Genomic DNA, 15,729 nt, shown 5'->3' on the forward strand with positions numbered 1-15,729 from the left:
AGGGATGTACTGAATAGACGGACACAATACAAAGACGAAGGGCACTTCGAAGGTTCTCGTGTGCATTTGCTGGAGTGGCCTGCGATCCGAGCTTTGACTTTTGGGCTCATGCTGTACTGCTCCACCTGGGTTAATGGCGTGTGGTTACAACTCCAATGCTTGATTAAATGACTCATTTGAGATCGCTATTAGTTGATTAATCTACCAATTAATTGGCTGGGTCGGAGGGGTTATAACTGGGGATGTGAGTTACAGCCCGAGTGTGTTGTTATTTTAGTTTTTGGAAAATTTGAAATTTGTTTCATCACTGAAAAAAATATTGAAAAACAATGAGGAGAACCACAGATAATAATACAAATGAATACAGTTAATCTGCTCCGTGGATTGCAATTTCCGACAAGAGGCTCTAATGCTATTCCACTTGCCTCATTGCCTCTGCTCGCCTGCTCTAGCAAGCACAAAACCGCTCACAAAAAAAAAAAAAAAAAAAATGTTGCCGTGTGAGGTGAGCTGAGGTGTGGACTACTTTGCCTGGCATCAAATGTAGAGTTTTCATCGAAACCTCTTTTCTTTGCTATCAGTTTTGTATTTAAGCAAAGCAAAGCAAATGTATTGATGTCGCACATTTCATACACAAGGTAACTCAATGTGCTTTCCACGATTCCGAGCATTTCAAAACAAATAAAACCGCCATTTGCTCATTTCGGGAACTAACTCTACTCCTTTGAGGTGACTAAGACATTGGGTATGGTGAAATGAAGACATGCAAACGTAGGAGTGACATAGCGTCTCCCTAAGGTCTCCTCTTGCACTGCTTTATGAGGGTTTCATCTCCACATACCGCATCTTAATATGCTCGCCCTTCTCGAAATCCTCTTTATTCAATTAGAAGTCTAATTTGTGTGTCCCCGTATTTCATTAGGCCTTCCTCCTCTCTCACTGAAGGGATTAACTTCTTCCTTTTTATTTACTAAATGTAGCAACATCACATTCCTGCAGGAGAGGGGAAGTCAGAGCAATTATTTTTGCGCATGACTTTACATTTCAGTCAGCCCTCGAGTGTTTTTCCCCCTCGTAAGAGTATTAAATGAACGGACATTAAGTTCCTTCTCCAACTGTCAATTTAGCTGCAATCTCCATTTCCGTTCGGTATGAGAGCTCTAAAATCCTGGCCAGGAACCGTTTATTGCACAGTGTGAGTATTCATAACTTCCGTGTGGGTGGGCTTATCATGAGCATGTCAAAAATACACCTAAGGGTCCCCTTCCTTCAGAATCCATTTTTAATCCGACTGTTTTATGCGGAACATCGGTCAATATTGAGTCTGTGACGTGGTTTAAGTTTGACATCTGCGGTTCGTCCATTGAATACAAAAAGTCAATCAACGGCATAAGGCTTGAAAAACAGCCGGGTTTGAAATCGCCCACAGTTTGGCGTGCTTTTATAAATGAATCTAGCACCTGCCCACTTAGTGTTCGGTATGCAGCTACACAACTCAGCATTTCCGGTCGCCGGGCCATAAAAGTACAGTCTCGAAAGTAGACATACATTGTGGTTTACAACAATGCTGAACTATATTCATCATTTAGGATGCAACAGTGGATGAAATAGCAAAGCTTGCATTCGCTGTCGCCAGCGAAGATCACGGCAGGTTCAATTCAAATGAATGGGAGCGGATGACGAGCATAACCTCAAAAGATCCCGCAAGCGGGAAACGTTCACCAGGAATGTGTATCTTCAAGGGAGGCGCAGGAGATGAAAGACGAAAAGGGAATCGTTGGCTTGAACGCCTGCTGAGACGTAAAAGCGCTCCGTTTGGATGTGGAGAGTAAAGTGACATGACTGGTTCTTGTCTCCCCGTCTTATTCAGTGTTATTAGCTGGTGTTTTTGGTGACATGTTATGCTATCATTCATAACAATAAAGGTTCGACAAAATAAAATTGCAACCATTCAACTGTTGCTCTAATTTCATCTTCAAAATGTGTCCAATTTCTATTTATTTCATAAAAATGATATTTCGAGCATGAGCACCCTAGCAAGGGACAATATGGTGCCCTTGAAGGTTCTTTTGGAAAACTGTTACAATTAATGAAGTGCTAAATGAAAAGATGCGCGTTGCGATCCCTCGTTGAATGGGTTTTCCCTGTAAAGCAAACGCAATCGTTGCTTTTGTCTTTATTTATTTCTGTGAGTCATTAGTCATCCAAACAGCTTTCCTCACCTTGCCGCCTTATCTGGTATATACCTCCATCTCACGCTATGTCACCCAACTCACGCACCCCCCACCGCCCCAGTGGCCTTAATTACGACTTGTAAAAACCCAACCTGGATCCAATATCCACACTCCAACCGCACTGCCCTCGAGATGGATGCCCCACTGGCCAAATTTGATTAAGTTCTGGTGAAATGCTGCATGTCGGTGTGTGTGCGTGTGTGTTTTAACATTTGAGAAATGGTGATATTGTCGTACGATATATAAAAAATAAAAAATAAAATAGCAGTAATTATCTGCGCTGGGGCGGCACGGTGGACGACTGGTTAGCGCCTCTGCCTCACCGTTCTGAGGACCCGGGTTCAAATCTGGCCTCGCCTGGGTGGAGTTTGCATGTTCTCGCTCTGCCTGTGTGGGTTTCCTCCCACATCCCAAAACCATGCATGTGAATGTGAGTGCGAATGCTTGTTTGTTTATATGTGCCCTGCGATTGGCTGGCGATCGGTTCAGGGTGTACCCCGCCTCTCGCACAGAGTTCGCTGGGATAGGCTCCAGCACGCCCGCCACCCTAGTGAGGAGAAGCGGTACGGGAAAGGAATGAATGTAACTAAAATACCAGTGTGCATCACCTAAATGTGGAAGAGCAAGGAGGTGTTTGTTGTTGTTGTTGTTGTTGTTGTTTGAAAGTACGATTAGACAACCTGTGTGTGGCTTCGGGCTGGCGTGGCCGCTTTGGAGTGCTTCGTTTTTGTGGTGTGACAACCCAGTGGAATTATTATATTTTTGCAGCTTCGACATCTAGTTTTGTGAAGGCATAAGAAAGATGCCCGATGCAGTCGCATGCATTTTTCCAGGTCGTAGCAGAGATATTTGCTGAACAGTTGACAGTTGAGGGGGTCATGTTTCTTTTCATGATGTTGAGGCCTCATTTTATTTGTTTGGCAATTTTTTTTAAATTAATTTTTTAAATCATTCTAATTTAGCAGTGTTGTTAACAACAATCTTCTCTATGGTTATGTCAAATTTCAAGACTTTCAAAAAAAAAATTTCGTTTTTATCTTTAACAGTGTCTTTTACCTTCAAATTATTTATTTCTTATTTATTCTTCCTTTGTGAATCTGACTCAAAAGTAGACATTATTTGATGATAACGATGTTGTTATTGTCCCGGGCAGTGCCTAAAACGTGCCAACGGGAGCATCTATTGCGAAAACCTGTCTTGGAGCGAGTGTGAAGTTGAAGTGGGTGTTCGCCTCGCGCGTGATCCACGCTGTCACTTTCTCCAAGCGAGGCTGCCAATAATGCCGCGTGACTCTCCTCGGAAACGCCACGCGTGCTTCCCACTGTTCTAAGAGTGGCAGCCCGCCCGCCCGACCGGCAACGACCTTCAGACAGCTCGCCGCTCGAGGTCCCGCGGGGCAGCCTCCACCCAGCCCTGTCAATCAGCATCAGTAATTATGGCATTTAAATGGGCTACCTGTATAGCACCGGCCACAATAATGAACTCTTGAAATTGGTAATTACACAAGTTGGAAATGTAGAAACTTTTGAATTCACTTTTATGCCCTTCTTTTAGCAAAAGGAATTAAAAGGCATTGAATTTGGGGGAATGTGCTTAATGTAGCAAATATTGAAATAATCCCTGCTGTTACAGGATTTCTATCAAATCTAAAATGAATGAAGAGCTGTTGTGTCCATCCTGCGCACAAACTGCGAGTCTATAAACTGCCCTCAGTGAGCTCCGAGCTCGATGGCTATCGTGACCTAGACCTAGTCTATTACATTGCGGGTTAGATACAGATCAAGCTCGATACTCCGTTCATTTTCCCTGCGGTATCTTCAAGGAGATCTACATTAGACCTGCCGGGAGACTCTCTCACAGGGCTCGCTTAATTTAATTCTCAGTATGCATCGACCTGGCCTCTGAAACGGGAGACATTTCGGCATCATTTGCATTGAAACCAAATGGACCGTGAGAGAAAAGGATCTGCAATCCCAGAGTGTGGAAATGGCAGTAATTTGCTTCCTTTAAATAACAGGATATATTTTTTTTTGACTTAATTGTTGATTGATTGATTTATTAAAAACAATAACTTTGCCAAGCACAGCTTCAGGGCAACTGTTACACATGAACACCTCAGAGTCCGCTGACTCCAAACCTCAATGACAGGGCACTGAATTACAAACAATATCTCTACATTGATTTGACTGAATACACTCGCAGGCCACACATTTCATCTGATGAGCTTCAATAACACAAACTATTATGGTACATTATTATATTTTATATTATATATCTACCTTATATAACCATATTAGAAAATCACTCGGTGTCATGCAATGCAGTTTTACAACACTGCAAACTACAAGCACAAATAATAAACATATTAAGAGGAACTGTATTTTATATGGCAATATTAACAGGGGTATTCATAAAAAGAGCTGTCTTTTTTCGAGGGAAACGGTGGCCATTTAATATAATCAGTTGTCTGCCCAGCGTGTGGTGGAGGAAATGGTCCTCCCGCCCGCAAGATAGAGATCAGCGGTGACAGAGGCCTGGGGTTCGTCCTTGCATCGGCAGTGAAGGACAGCCGCGGCTCGGAGGAGACTTGACATTGATTTTCCTGGCCCCGTTATGTGACGGCTGACGTGACCGCTCGTGATCATTAACGGTGGCCACGGCCTCCGTTAAACGCACGGCTGCTACCTCGGCTTCACGTGTGCGCACATGCATCCGAGGGGCGCAGAAAATTCTTCAGACAAAAAAAGCAGGCAATTTGCTAAAGCGTCAAAGCTCCTAAATAGGTTTATTGATTCACCCCCTACCCTTTTTGGTCTAGCCGCATGGGAACAAACCATATTAAACCTGGAAACAAGGTGATTAATTTAAATGGTTGGCTGGGCAATGTTCAATGAATAATCAGCTGGTTCTCTGTAGAACCAATTTGTATTTGCATGCGTCCTTTGTCCAAGTTAGCCGCCTTGTGAGTTCATGTCGCTTGAAACGGGTCCCATACATGTTGGTACCAAGCCCTTCGGATCAATAATGTCCTAATGTGGGATTTCACATTCATCTGGTACTTTCCATTATCTGGATGTCGACAAGATTTGATCTGAAATACGGTAAACAACCCGAGCGGTCTTTTATGGATTACATTAGGTGGAAAACGGAGACGTTACGGGCGGGCTGGCTGCAAGGAGCTTGGGTTGCTGTTGTTGGTTATAATCGTTCAATTGTGTAAAATGTATGTTCACGTCAGAGATGGGGGGGGGGACTCGAGTCAAATGACTTAACTCAAGTCGACTCGAGTTGCCAGATTTATGACTTGCTTGCCAAATACTTCAGAAAGACTTTGACTTGGTAGCCAAGAGACTTGACTTGACTTTGACTTGAACTACATTACTTGACAAGTCATCTCGTATAGAGTTGGAAATCTGCATTTTCGATTGAGACAGTTTGCTTTTTTATATATATATATATATATATATATAAAGTAAGAAACGCCTTGGCAGGTCATTCGCGCCAACCTGGCAACACAGTCTGCGTTGTTGCGCACTTGCCAGTGTGATGTAGCCACCTGCATGAACAACAATGGAAGGAGCTCCAAAGATAATACAATTTGGATTGAAGGATTTTATGTTGTTGATGCAGTCTGCAAAAAGGGGATGGCAACCTGCGTGCCTTGTAACTTGTGACGACGTCAAACTTCATCCATCACTACAAAACTCACAAAGGCAGGTAAGCTAATTGAACAGTTTAGCTAGCTGGTTAAATATTAAGTTTCATGGACTGGTTTGGGCCTATTAAAAATAAAAATGATGTAATTTTAGTACAGCTGAGTAACGTAATTGGGGTGGGACATTTTATGACAATTGACCGAACCTTTCGTTTCGGTTTATAGGCACACAAGAGTCTCTCTTTTTTTCCCTGTCTTTCTCTTATGCAATCGAGAGCAGAAAGTTGCATCTCAAAGATAATGCCAACCGCAGAAGAAGTGAAGCGGCATTGCTAGCATTGCGGAGATTCCCCCCAAAAAGAAAAAGTGTGGAGAAGTTCGCGGTGTAGGTCTGCTGTATGGGATCACTTTGCGTTACGATAACGGTGATAAAAATGTTGACAAAAGTAACTTCCACTATTAGTAAGTACAGTACAAATTGTGAGTAGCTACGTTTGAATATAATTTTCACACTTCTGAATGTGTTTACTGAAGTTTCACCATTAAAATGTCATCTGTTGTCGCCTCTGTGATAAAGCTGTCTGCAGTTTTTAAAATTGAGACCACAGCACATGAAACATAACCTTTAATTGACAACTGTCAATTGTCCATAGTCAGTGCTTTTAAATCAATGAACACCACCGACTGAGTGATTTAATTGAAGTAGAGGACAGGAGGAAGTCAGATTTTTTGAAGGATGGCAACATTTTTATGGCATGTATTAATTATTCCCTTAATTCTGAATCTATTTCATTCACCATTAGCCTATTGGGTACACTTCTAATGATATTTGAACAACAGAAAACAGTCTTGGCTTTTGCTTAATTGTGTTCGCTGAAGAACCGTAGGAGTTGCAAGGCTGTCATCACAAAGTACACAGCATAGTTTGTTCCGAAATAAAGTTGTTCAATTGAGTTTGAAATACATCTTTCAAACAATTCAGTCCAATAAATTCAATCAATCGTAATCTGTTGTTTAACTTTTGTAGGATGTGAATACTTTTTTAGTGTAAAAAGTGTGACACATTTTATTACCACTGCCATATATGTTGCGACTTGCAGCAATATTGTATGACGACTTTCGACTTGCTTCAACCAAATAGTGACTTGACTGTTTTTGTTTTTTTTGTCCCCCCCCCAAAAAAAACAAAAAACCCCGCGCAGTGTCTTGAGACTCGCTTGTGACTTGCACATATGTGACTTACTCCCACCTCTGGTTCACATGTACCGAATTTGGGTTTAGTGGAATTGTTGTTGAAGTGTGCCGGACCGTTTGGCTGACGTAAGCTTTAACCACGAACGATAAAGTTTCAAGGGCAAATCCTATGTAGGTTCAGTCACTTTACAACCATAAAGACGAGCATATAGGAGGCAGAAGGCGGGTTTATTCAAATGGTCAATAGCTCGACGACATAATCTGTCCAGCAGGTCCTTTTAAAGTGCTGTCGGACTGATTCAGTGCTTGTGTTTTCGCGTCTGCGTGAATGAGGCTCGAAACTGAAGGCTTGGAGTTGAAGCAAAGTGATGTTTGCCCGCATGAATCATGCACCGCAATAATAGAACAGAGGAAGCTTCTTTTTTTTTTTTTTTCTCCCACAGCAGCAAAGGTCAGAACACTCACTGACTCCTGCTCTTGTTCACTCCTTTCGATTTCATGAACTCGGCCTTTTTCTTTTCCCGCGGACAATTCTGACTGAGCGTCCGGTGGCGTAGAAAGGTCGACAAATGAGAAGAGCAAAACTCAGAGGAGGAGATAGTCCTCACTTGGAGGCCAGCAGCACAGAAAGGTCAACAGAAGGAGAGAACCATAAGCAAGTGTAGCCACTGGAACTGGAGCACGGTGTAAATAAAGAAATAAATCAAAAACAAAACAAGAAAGTCAGTCACAAATGCTTTGAACACTTCTGACAAACAGCTAGCTGGAGTGCACGATAAATGAACTCGACATGAAAACATCGTTATCAGAAACATCACAACAGCAGACGTGTTTTCTTTTCGAATCTAGCAGCTATAAAATGAGGTATCTCGAGAACCTGAATTGGAGCCCTTTAAATTCACAGGATTGCCAAACAATGGGAATGTCAGCAGAGTGGCGATGACAACTCTGCACATTCTACACAAACATGTTTACCTTGAAGTGTCAGTGAATGACCAGCAAAGACATTCTCAATGAAACCATCTTTTTCTTTCATTTTTAGAAGCAGAAGAGTGTTACCTTCAGCCCCAGGGTGAAGTCATCAGGGTCAAAGTTGGTCAGGGGTGAAGGTCCAGGACGTTAGCCATAGGACAGGACAAGTGGCGGGACACACATTGGTGGAAAAACACAATGAGAGGGCGGAGGAGCGGGACAACCAAAATGAGATGTGGGGAGCATTTGGGGAAGATGTACCAAAGGGTCAAAAAAAGGGAGGATTTGAATGTGATAGAGGAAAGGCAAGAAAAAGAAAAGTTGTTCAAAGGGCTGAGGGCAAGGAGTCAAATCCTCAGAAGTCAAATAAGGAAGAAAAAGAGAACCCAAACAAAAAGGAATGAACCCATACCTTGGTCGTTTAACGTCAGGTGCGCCAGACCTTGAGAGGGAACAAATAGACAAAAAGAACAGGAAGAGCAAGAAAAAAGAAGGTCATAAAAGGCACGGGAAGAACAAAAGCATTGTCACAACGTTGGACTGCAGTTTGTGACAGACATCCTGGGGCAGACTTGGATGTCAGAGTTCAAATCAAAACAGAAAAAGGACAGAGAGAGAGAGAGAGAGAGAGAGAGAGAGACTACCAACAGAAAACAAGCAAACACTTTTTGAGTGAAGTGTGTGAAGGGTTTTGGAAAAAAAAAAAGCATTTTTCTTATTTGGCGCAACGCCCGAAGGCTGTTGCTCTTACAAATGCTTTTTTCCCCCCTCTGGAGTACTTATGGAACACAGAAAAAACTGTTTGGCAGAAAAGGCTTCAGCTAGATTTGCTCTCGTTTCACCCAAATTGTAGGAGAAGGAAACCAACGGGACGCTCATACAGAGTCAAAGACAACAAACGCAGCCGAAAATACCGACTTGGTTGACTGTAGGCAGCGCACAATGGTCATTGCACCGGACTATTGCAATATTAGTCATTCGAACTGCTCTAAGTGCTAGAGGACTCTGCATCTTTTGCACAATTGTCAAAAAAACTGCAAATAAAATGTTCCGGCATTGCCAGATAACTAGCAACCCTTTATTGCTCAGTGACTGTTTTTCTCCAAAGTGTCTGTTGTCGTACTCGAGCGGCTCCAACGACCGGAGACAAATTCTTTGTGTGTTTTTTGGACATACTTGGCAAATAAAGATGATTCTGATTCTGAGCTTATTAGAACGGCAAGATAAGTACGAGTCCATAAAGCTCAAAATTCCAAACTAATTCAACCTCCCGGCCACACTTTTGCAGGGGTATTAAAAAAATACAAAATAAAAAAGAGCCCGCAAAGACTTACAGTTTCTGTGGAGTTAAATCTACTGCACAAAATAATGACCTTTTATCAGCACGCTGAGTGCGGTCCAAAAGCAAACACTATAATATTTAATATGGAATAGCACGTCGTGACTGTGGGAAAAATAAAAGTCAACTACTCGAGGTAGGACGAGCCTGTCTTGAGGAGTCAATTGTTGGATTCAAACCTTAAATCCGACAAAAGCAAACAAAGCAATTGGATTTGACTGCAGGCGGGACATATTTTCAAGAGCCGGCCTTACCGGAAGCACCGACGAGGCAACACCTTTCAAGTGATCGATCGATAAATAAAACCTATTGCTGATTGGAGGGTTGGCCTTTCTCTTGCTGCCATTGCCACAGGAGCCTAAATGGCAAGGAAATGGATCCAAGTCAGCAATTGACGCCAAACATTGGCATCGTTTGCACTAAAGGGTTCTCGCCGACAATCACAGGGCACAAACAAGACACATGAAACCGTCCGAATTGAAGCACAAAGGCTCAAATCACAATTATTTGAGTTTCCAAAGCCCTCTTCTCAAACAGAGGCCGAATAAATACACGGGCGGGGTGTTTTCTTTCGCTGACCGCGGTCCGGGTTTCTGTTAACCCTTTACAAGGATTCCAATCATAGTCAGTCCACCACCCTCTGTTTTTCTTCCCTTGCTCACAATCCATCAGGTAGATAAGGCAAAGTCTCCAGCGACGAGACGGAGGCACTTTCGCTGCATAGCAAACTGTTATAAATTGGCCAAGCCAGGGAGGGAAGCAAGAACGGAGGGATGAGCCAAATATGATGTGAAAAACATGACAAAACGACAGTAGGTTGTTGAACGGCATCTCTGTTGTCATGGAGAATTGGTACAGCGTGTTCTTCCTTGACCTTGCCGATATTAAGGCATCACAACTGTCCCCGAGACATAAAGACGTAAACGCACAACAGATGTGTTGAGTCTCAACACACACTCGCGCTAATCCCTTGCTTCTGCCCCGCCTGCTTTCCTTCTGCTCCCTTCATCCGCCATCGTCTCTCAGATGGACGCATGGACCGCGTCTGCGGCGTGTTTACTTCCCAGGCCCCCCGTGGCGATGGGCTGGCATGTTAAACAACAGCATCCTCCGAGGGCTCTCTGCAGCATATGGCCGCCACGCTTTACATACTTGCGCTTAATCTTCCTCTTTACGCCCAAATGGTATGATGACACGCCAGCGAGGAAACGTTCATCATGTATTCCGCCATTCAAAGCGTGGCCAAAAGGCCAGAAATAGCTAGAGCACGTTTGTAAAAGTCACGTCGACTAAGACAAGAAGGGGAAAACGAGAGGTTGCTGCACCCTTGGTGTGTGTTATAAAAAGGAGACAGCATCGACAAATCAGCGGGCTGAGCACAGTTAAAGTTTCATTGTGTAATCATTGCGGTATGTCTCGCGTGATCCAAAGGTGCCGGCAGCGCTCACACGCCGTTTGTAAGGCATTTGTTGAAACATAGTTCTTATGGAAAGTGAATACAAATTCCTCTCAGCAGGCTCATTTATATTGCATGTAGTGTCTTTTCAGAGCTTAAGTAATGTGGAGACCGCTCGAATTTAAAGTGCTGTAATAATTCAAAAGGTTGCGATAGTGAGAGGTGAAATATCCAGCGTTATAGAATCGTGTTAAAGGGCTCTTTTAAATTATTGACAGAGTGCGCAGTTTCTAAAGTTACATGCTATACTTCACGACTCCTCACATTTGCCAACATACTTTATTTGTAAGTATACACATTATATCATGTACATTCTATAAAGGTCCAGTCAATCAACTCAGGCCTCGCACTTTTTCATAATTATTATGATTTATTTTTTTGTAACGGTTCAAGCAGCACACACTATAACCTCAATAGAAAACGTGCATTTTCACAGCTGAGGATTAACCTTTTGAAGTTACATTAGGTACTAATGATGCGCCTGTGAAATAATGTATCACACAGATGAATTATTGCAACAGTTTGAAGAATGAATGAATGTGCAAACAAGTGAATGTTTTCTCCTTTCTGGGTTATAAAGAAGTATATCAGCAGTCAACGTGTGTACATGCAATTCTAAAAGCATGCTTCTCATTTGGTTTGGTGGAAACACGCATTGGACTTTGTGTGTTTCCCCTGGAATTCCAAAGGGAACTATTGACCCCTCCCCCTGGAAAGACACTTAAGCCCGCCCGAGCGAGTCATTAAATCTTGATGGTCACTTTCCACTTTACGCAGCTGCAGCCGCCATCATCTGTCAGGAGTGATGCGCTAAGTTGTTCGGAGACCCTCTCAGCATATGCCCCGCTGTATTTAAAGCTTCCATTAGACAGCAGCGCACCGTAATTAAGAATGCGTATGCCAACAGAAACGTGAAGGATGAATCCAAAACACTCAAAATGTCAGTGTCAGAGTATGTGATTGGTGTAAGCTCAAGATAAATAAAAGATTTGTTTGTTTTTTGTCATTACGTGTGAATGTTTTGTGATGAGGTTGAGACACAAAAGAAAAGCAAGCTTCTCCTCTGCTCCCGCACATCTCCTAATTAACTGCGCAATGCCGAGTGAATCATTTTGACACACACATTGTGTTCATTAAAACACAGCTAATATGTCACGGGATCCGTCTGGAAAAATAAACTTCCTCACCCGGAGACTAGCGAGAGGAAAGAGAAGCGAGCATCTGCCTCTCGCGTCGTAATGAAGCAGTTCATAAATAAGTAGGACCTCCATATGTCGGCGAGCCAGAGAGCTCCGACTAATTTCAGCTTTTAACACACTACGGGGATATTGATGATATCGACGCTGAGGATCATTTGCAGCAGGGAGACAGAAGATGCTCAGTGGGACGAACGGGTTGAAAGCAAGAGCCACGCCCACGTTTCTGGGAAATGAAGCCCGTGGATGTCTCCGGAATCTGTGTGCGCTTTTCCGTTGAATGTCGTCGGTTTGTGGCCTGCAGAAGCCACAGTTTATCTGGCAAAAACCAATAAGTTCCCCCTCTGACCTCTATTCTCCTTTCATTTATGAGGTCGCAACTAATCATTGTTCCCAAGCGAGAGCTGGAGTCCCCGCCAATACGGCCCACCTCTCTCCCTTTACCCCCTCCTCATTTTCCCCGGCCTGCAGCAACACAGATGCGACGTCCCACGAGTGGTCCAGTCGGCCTTTCCGCTCAGGCAATTTCATGGACTGAATGCCTCTGATTGCCACTTCTGGATTCATGCTCATTTGTGGGGTCTGAGAGCAGAGAGCGGGCAAGAAAATGCATCCTTCCAACTTCGTTTCTGTTTTCCCCTTCTTCGCTCCCTGGAAAGCGGTAATTGTGGTGTCAGATGTGATGGAGGGGCTGACAGGGTCGTTAGCCGGGAGGACGTTCTTCACACTTTCAATACAAAAGCGATCAATGCATTTCAACTCCGTATGTGCAATATGAGCAGCAAGGAGGCGGACTTCTCCTTCATTTCTTGGCCGCCGGCCGAAACCCTCCTACAGGATTTGAGGGGAACTGCAGTTCCTTCAGCTTAGTTGTAGCACGGCGCGATAGCCACGCTAAATATTTAAAGAAGTGACGCTATTCCTCTTGACTGTGGGTGTCACGGATCTTTTTGGTCTCACTCACCTTTGCGGCAAAAGTAGCTTTCACTCCTCCTCTCACCCGTGGAAGCTCCAATCGGAGAGACTCATACGTGAACAGCGACACTTCGCCTTGAGCCGTTGTTGATGTTTAATATTTCATTTTGACAACTCTCTCCCCCCTCAGCCAGCGTTTAGCGGCTCGAGTCGCGTTCCCCTCCGCGAGCACCGCGGCGGTGACTAAAATCACGTCGAATTTCCTGGTGTATTGCGCCTTGCCTGGGTGAGATCCTCTGTTCTCTTTATTTATTTGATGTCAGGGAGTGGCAAGATCCCATAATGGGAAATTAATGTCTTCCAGCTGGGAAAATGCACTCAAGTTTGTTGGCCGGGTGAACACCAGGAGATCGCCCTGACTGCAGTGATGCTGGATTAGAATTCAATTAGAATTGTTTGCCCATTTGCCAATTTCAGGTGGAAAACAACAACTTGATCAAAATTACTGGTAGACTGAGCATAATGTCCATGTTTCGAAAAGGTAAGATTATTATTGTAAAGGTGACGTGCATATTAAATCTCACTTTGGCAATTTGGGTTATTAGCTCAAAACGCCCCACTGTTGGCTTCCCGAATGAGTTAAAGGAGATGAACGCAAGAAAGAAGTTGTGCGCATACATTCAAACGAACGGAGCCCAAGTTGCAGCCAGCGGCGGCAAAGCAGAGATGAAAGCGAGCTGATCACAAGAAAATTAAACGGCACTGAAGCTTGTAAACAAATATTCCGACACCGCGCGACACAATGGCGGAGACGTCTGGTGCCGCTGTTGTGTGAAATAGGCCAGCTCTGTGCAGAATGCCTTTTCACGTATGACGGGAGCAGGGGAAAAGGAGCACTCGCATAAAAGGGGACCAACAAATCCCGAGTGCCTATTTGTGAATGGCTAACAATACAAAAGGCCAGTTGCCAAAGAGAGGTTTAAAGTTGCACATGCGGTGAGTAGTATACATGGATGGACAATGTGTGCACAGCACAAATACACAACAGTCCCTTGTTGGCATGGCAACAGGACAACCAGTATCCATGTGGGGAGTCAGAATATTTTTAATGGAATGTACAAAGAAATAACGTACCGTAATTGGTAGAGTACTGAAATCCTTCGTTTTTAAATGATGGTTTCCAGAGAGCACACGTGCCGCTGGACTCATCTCAACTTTAGTTTTCCTTCAAAACTGCATTTTTATTTTGTGGTTTTTGACATATTTGTGTCTAATATCCAGATGTAGGCGTTATTAAACAAACCAGGGGCGTCACTAGGCCTAGGGGGAGGGGGGGTGGGGGGGGCTGAAGGTACCCTAAAAACGTCTCAATCCCCTTCGCAATTATTTGGTAGTATTTGTCTAAGTTTTATTGTATGAGTGGATAAGCAGGTTAATTGCCATGGAGTGGAAAAGCATTTAATGTTGTGCCTGTCACTGTACATCACTAGCAAAGATGGGTACAGATACATTATTTGTAGGAAATAATTTTCTGCCTAGTAAAGTGCAATTTTGGATCATTTCCGCGGACCACTGATGCGCTCTAGAGTGATGTCATCACCAGTCAATAATATTGTGGTCATTGATGTTTTTCTGTGAGGATTGTTCAATAAGAAACGGTTGGGCCACGCTCAACGGAACTGTTCCCCATCTGTCACAACTTCATCACGTCACATCAAGCGTGATGAGGAAACCGCCCCATCTGATGTTTCGGTTCTTGCATCCTTTGCGGGTGTCTTAACCTCAACGCCGTTATTTTTCTCCAGTGCCACCACCAACACGCACCACTGAACACACGAGAGAAAGAAAGTAACGTGCGACTTCAAATTGTGAGGTCATAAATTGAAGATGTGCAGACACTTCCGTGCTGATAATTCCATCACAGTCTCAGCACTTTTACTCAACTTTACAGTTTGCTCTCAAGCCAGCGTAACAATAAAAATAATTTAATGAATGAATAAAGCCTGTGCGAGGATGAATGAACACTTAATTCCATGATGTTACATGAATGCTAATGTGGCCCTCCTTTAGTTATTAGAAGTTATGCGGGCCTATAAAAAGATTAATTATGGTCACAAGACAAAGTGTACATCTCCTTTGCATCAAAATCAATCGGATTGTAGATTTGACGGAGCGAAGCAAGATTTTTCCTTGACTATCGACCTCGACTACCTGGCCCATGACCCCCGTTGCTCTACGGCTGTGCTGTTTAATTACAATGTGTGGATTACAATTCCAACAGATGCTCCTTTAATTAAAAGCGTCAGTTAAAGGTCGCAGTTGAAAGCGGGACAGAGATTAATAATAGTCATCGCTTAGAAACCGAGATCCAAATCAATACGTCTTTCAGAGATAATCGTAGCATTCTCTTAATGAGCTGGCAGCTTTTCGGACTTATTTGCATTCATTGACTGTTTTCCTTCAAAGTGAAAGGGAGGAGGCGCCGGGGGTCTTGTCACAACTTCATCGCCACGATCGACCCCCCAGCCTTGCGATATGGCTACTGCATCTGCCGTTCTCCAGGCGCTGTGCCAAGCAAAAAGCCTCCCAAAAATAAATAAAGTGGTAACAGAGTGCACTCCAGCGTGCTATGTAACAGGTGTGTGTTTCCGCTAGTGTGTGTGTGTGTGTGCGTGCGTGCGTGCGTGTGATAATCACTCCAAATTGGATATCGGGGAGGAAACACTCCCAATCTGATGGCGCAAAGTGTGTGATGCGATGCAACCTGC

General features: G+C 43.7%; 1 protein-coding gene across 13 annotated transcripts in view; it reads right to left on the minus strand.

The window, feature by feature from the left end:
• Positions 1-15,729, minus strand: part of LOC133397963 (neurexin-2-like) — a 249,840-nt gene that overhangs the window by 168,450 nt on the left and 65,661 nt on the right. For 11 of the 13 annotated variants that reach the window (XR_009767706.1, XR_009767707.1, XR_009767708.1 and 8 more), the window contains exon 4: positions 8,468-8,497. The exons of the other annotated variants lie outside the window; for them this stretch is intronic. Coding sequence is in view for 8 of the 11 variants with exons in the window: in XM_061669451.1 (XP_061525435.1) it covers positions 8,468-8,497 (30 nt within the window). In the remaining 3 variants the exon portion in view is untranslated. The remainder of the gene's footprint in view (positions 1-8,467; positions 8,498-15,729) is intronic. 13 annotated transcript variants of the gene reach the window in all.

The sequence above is a fragment of the Phycodurus eques genome, chromosome 23 (assembly GCF_024500275.1).
Source record: "Phycodurus eques isolate BA_2022a chromosome 23, UOR_Pequ_1.1, whole genome shotgun sequence".
Classification (NCBI taxonomy): Eukaryota; Metazoa; Chordata; class Actinopteri; order Syngnathiformes; family Syngnathidae; genus Phycodurus; species Phycodurus eques.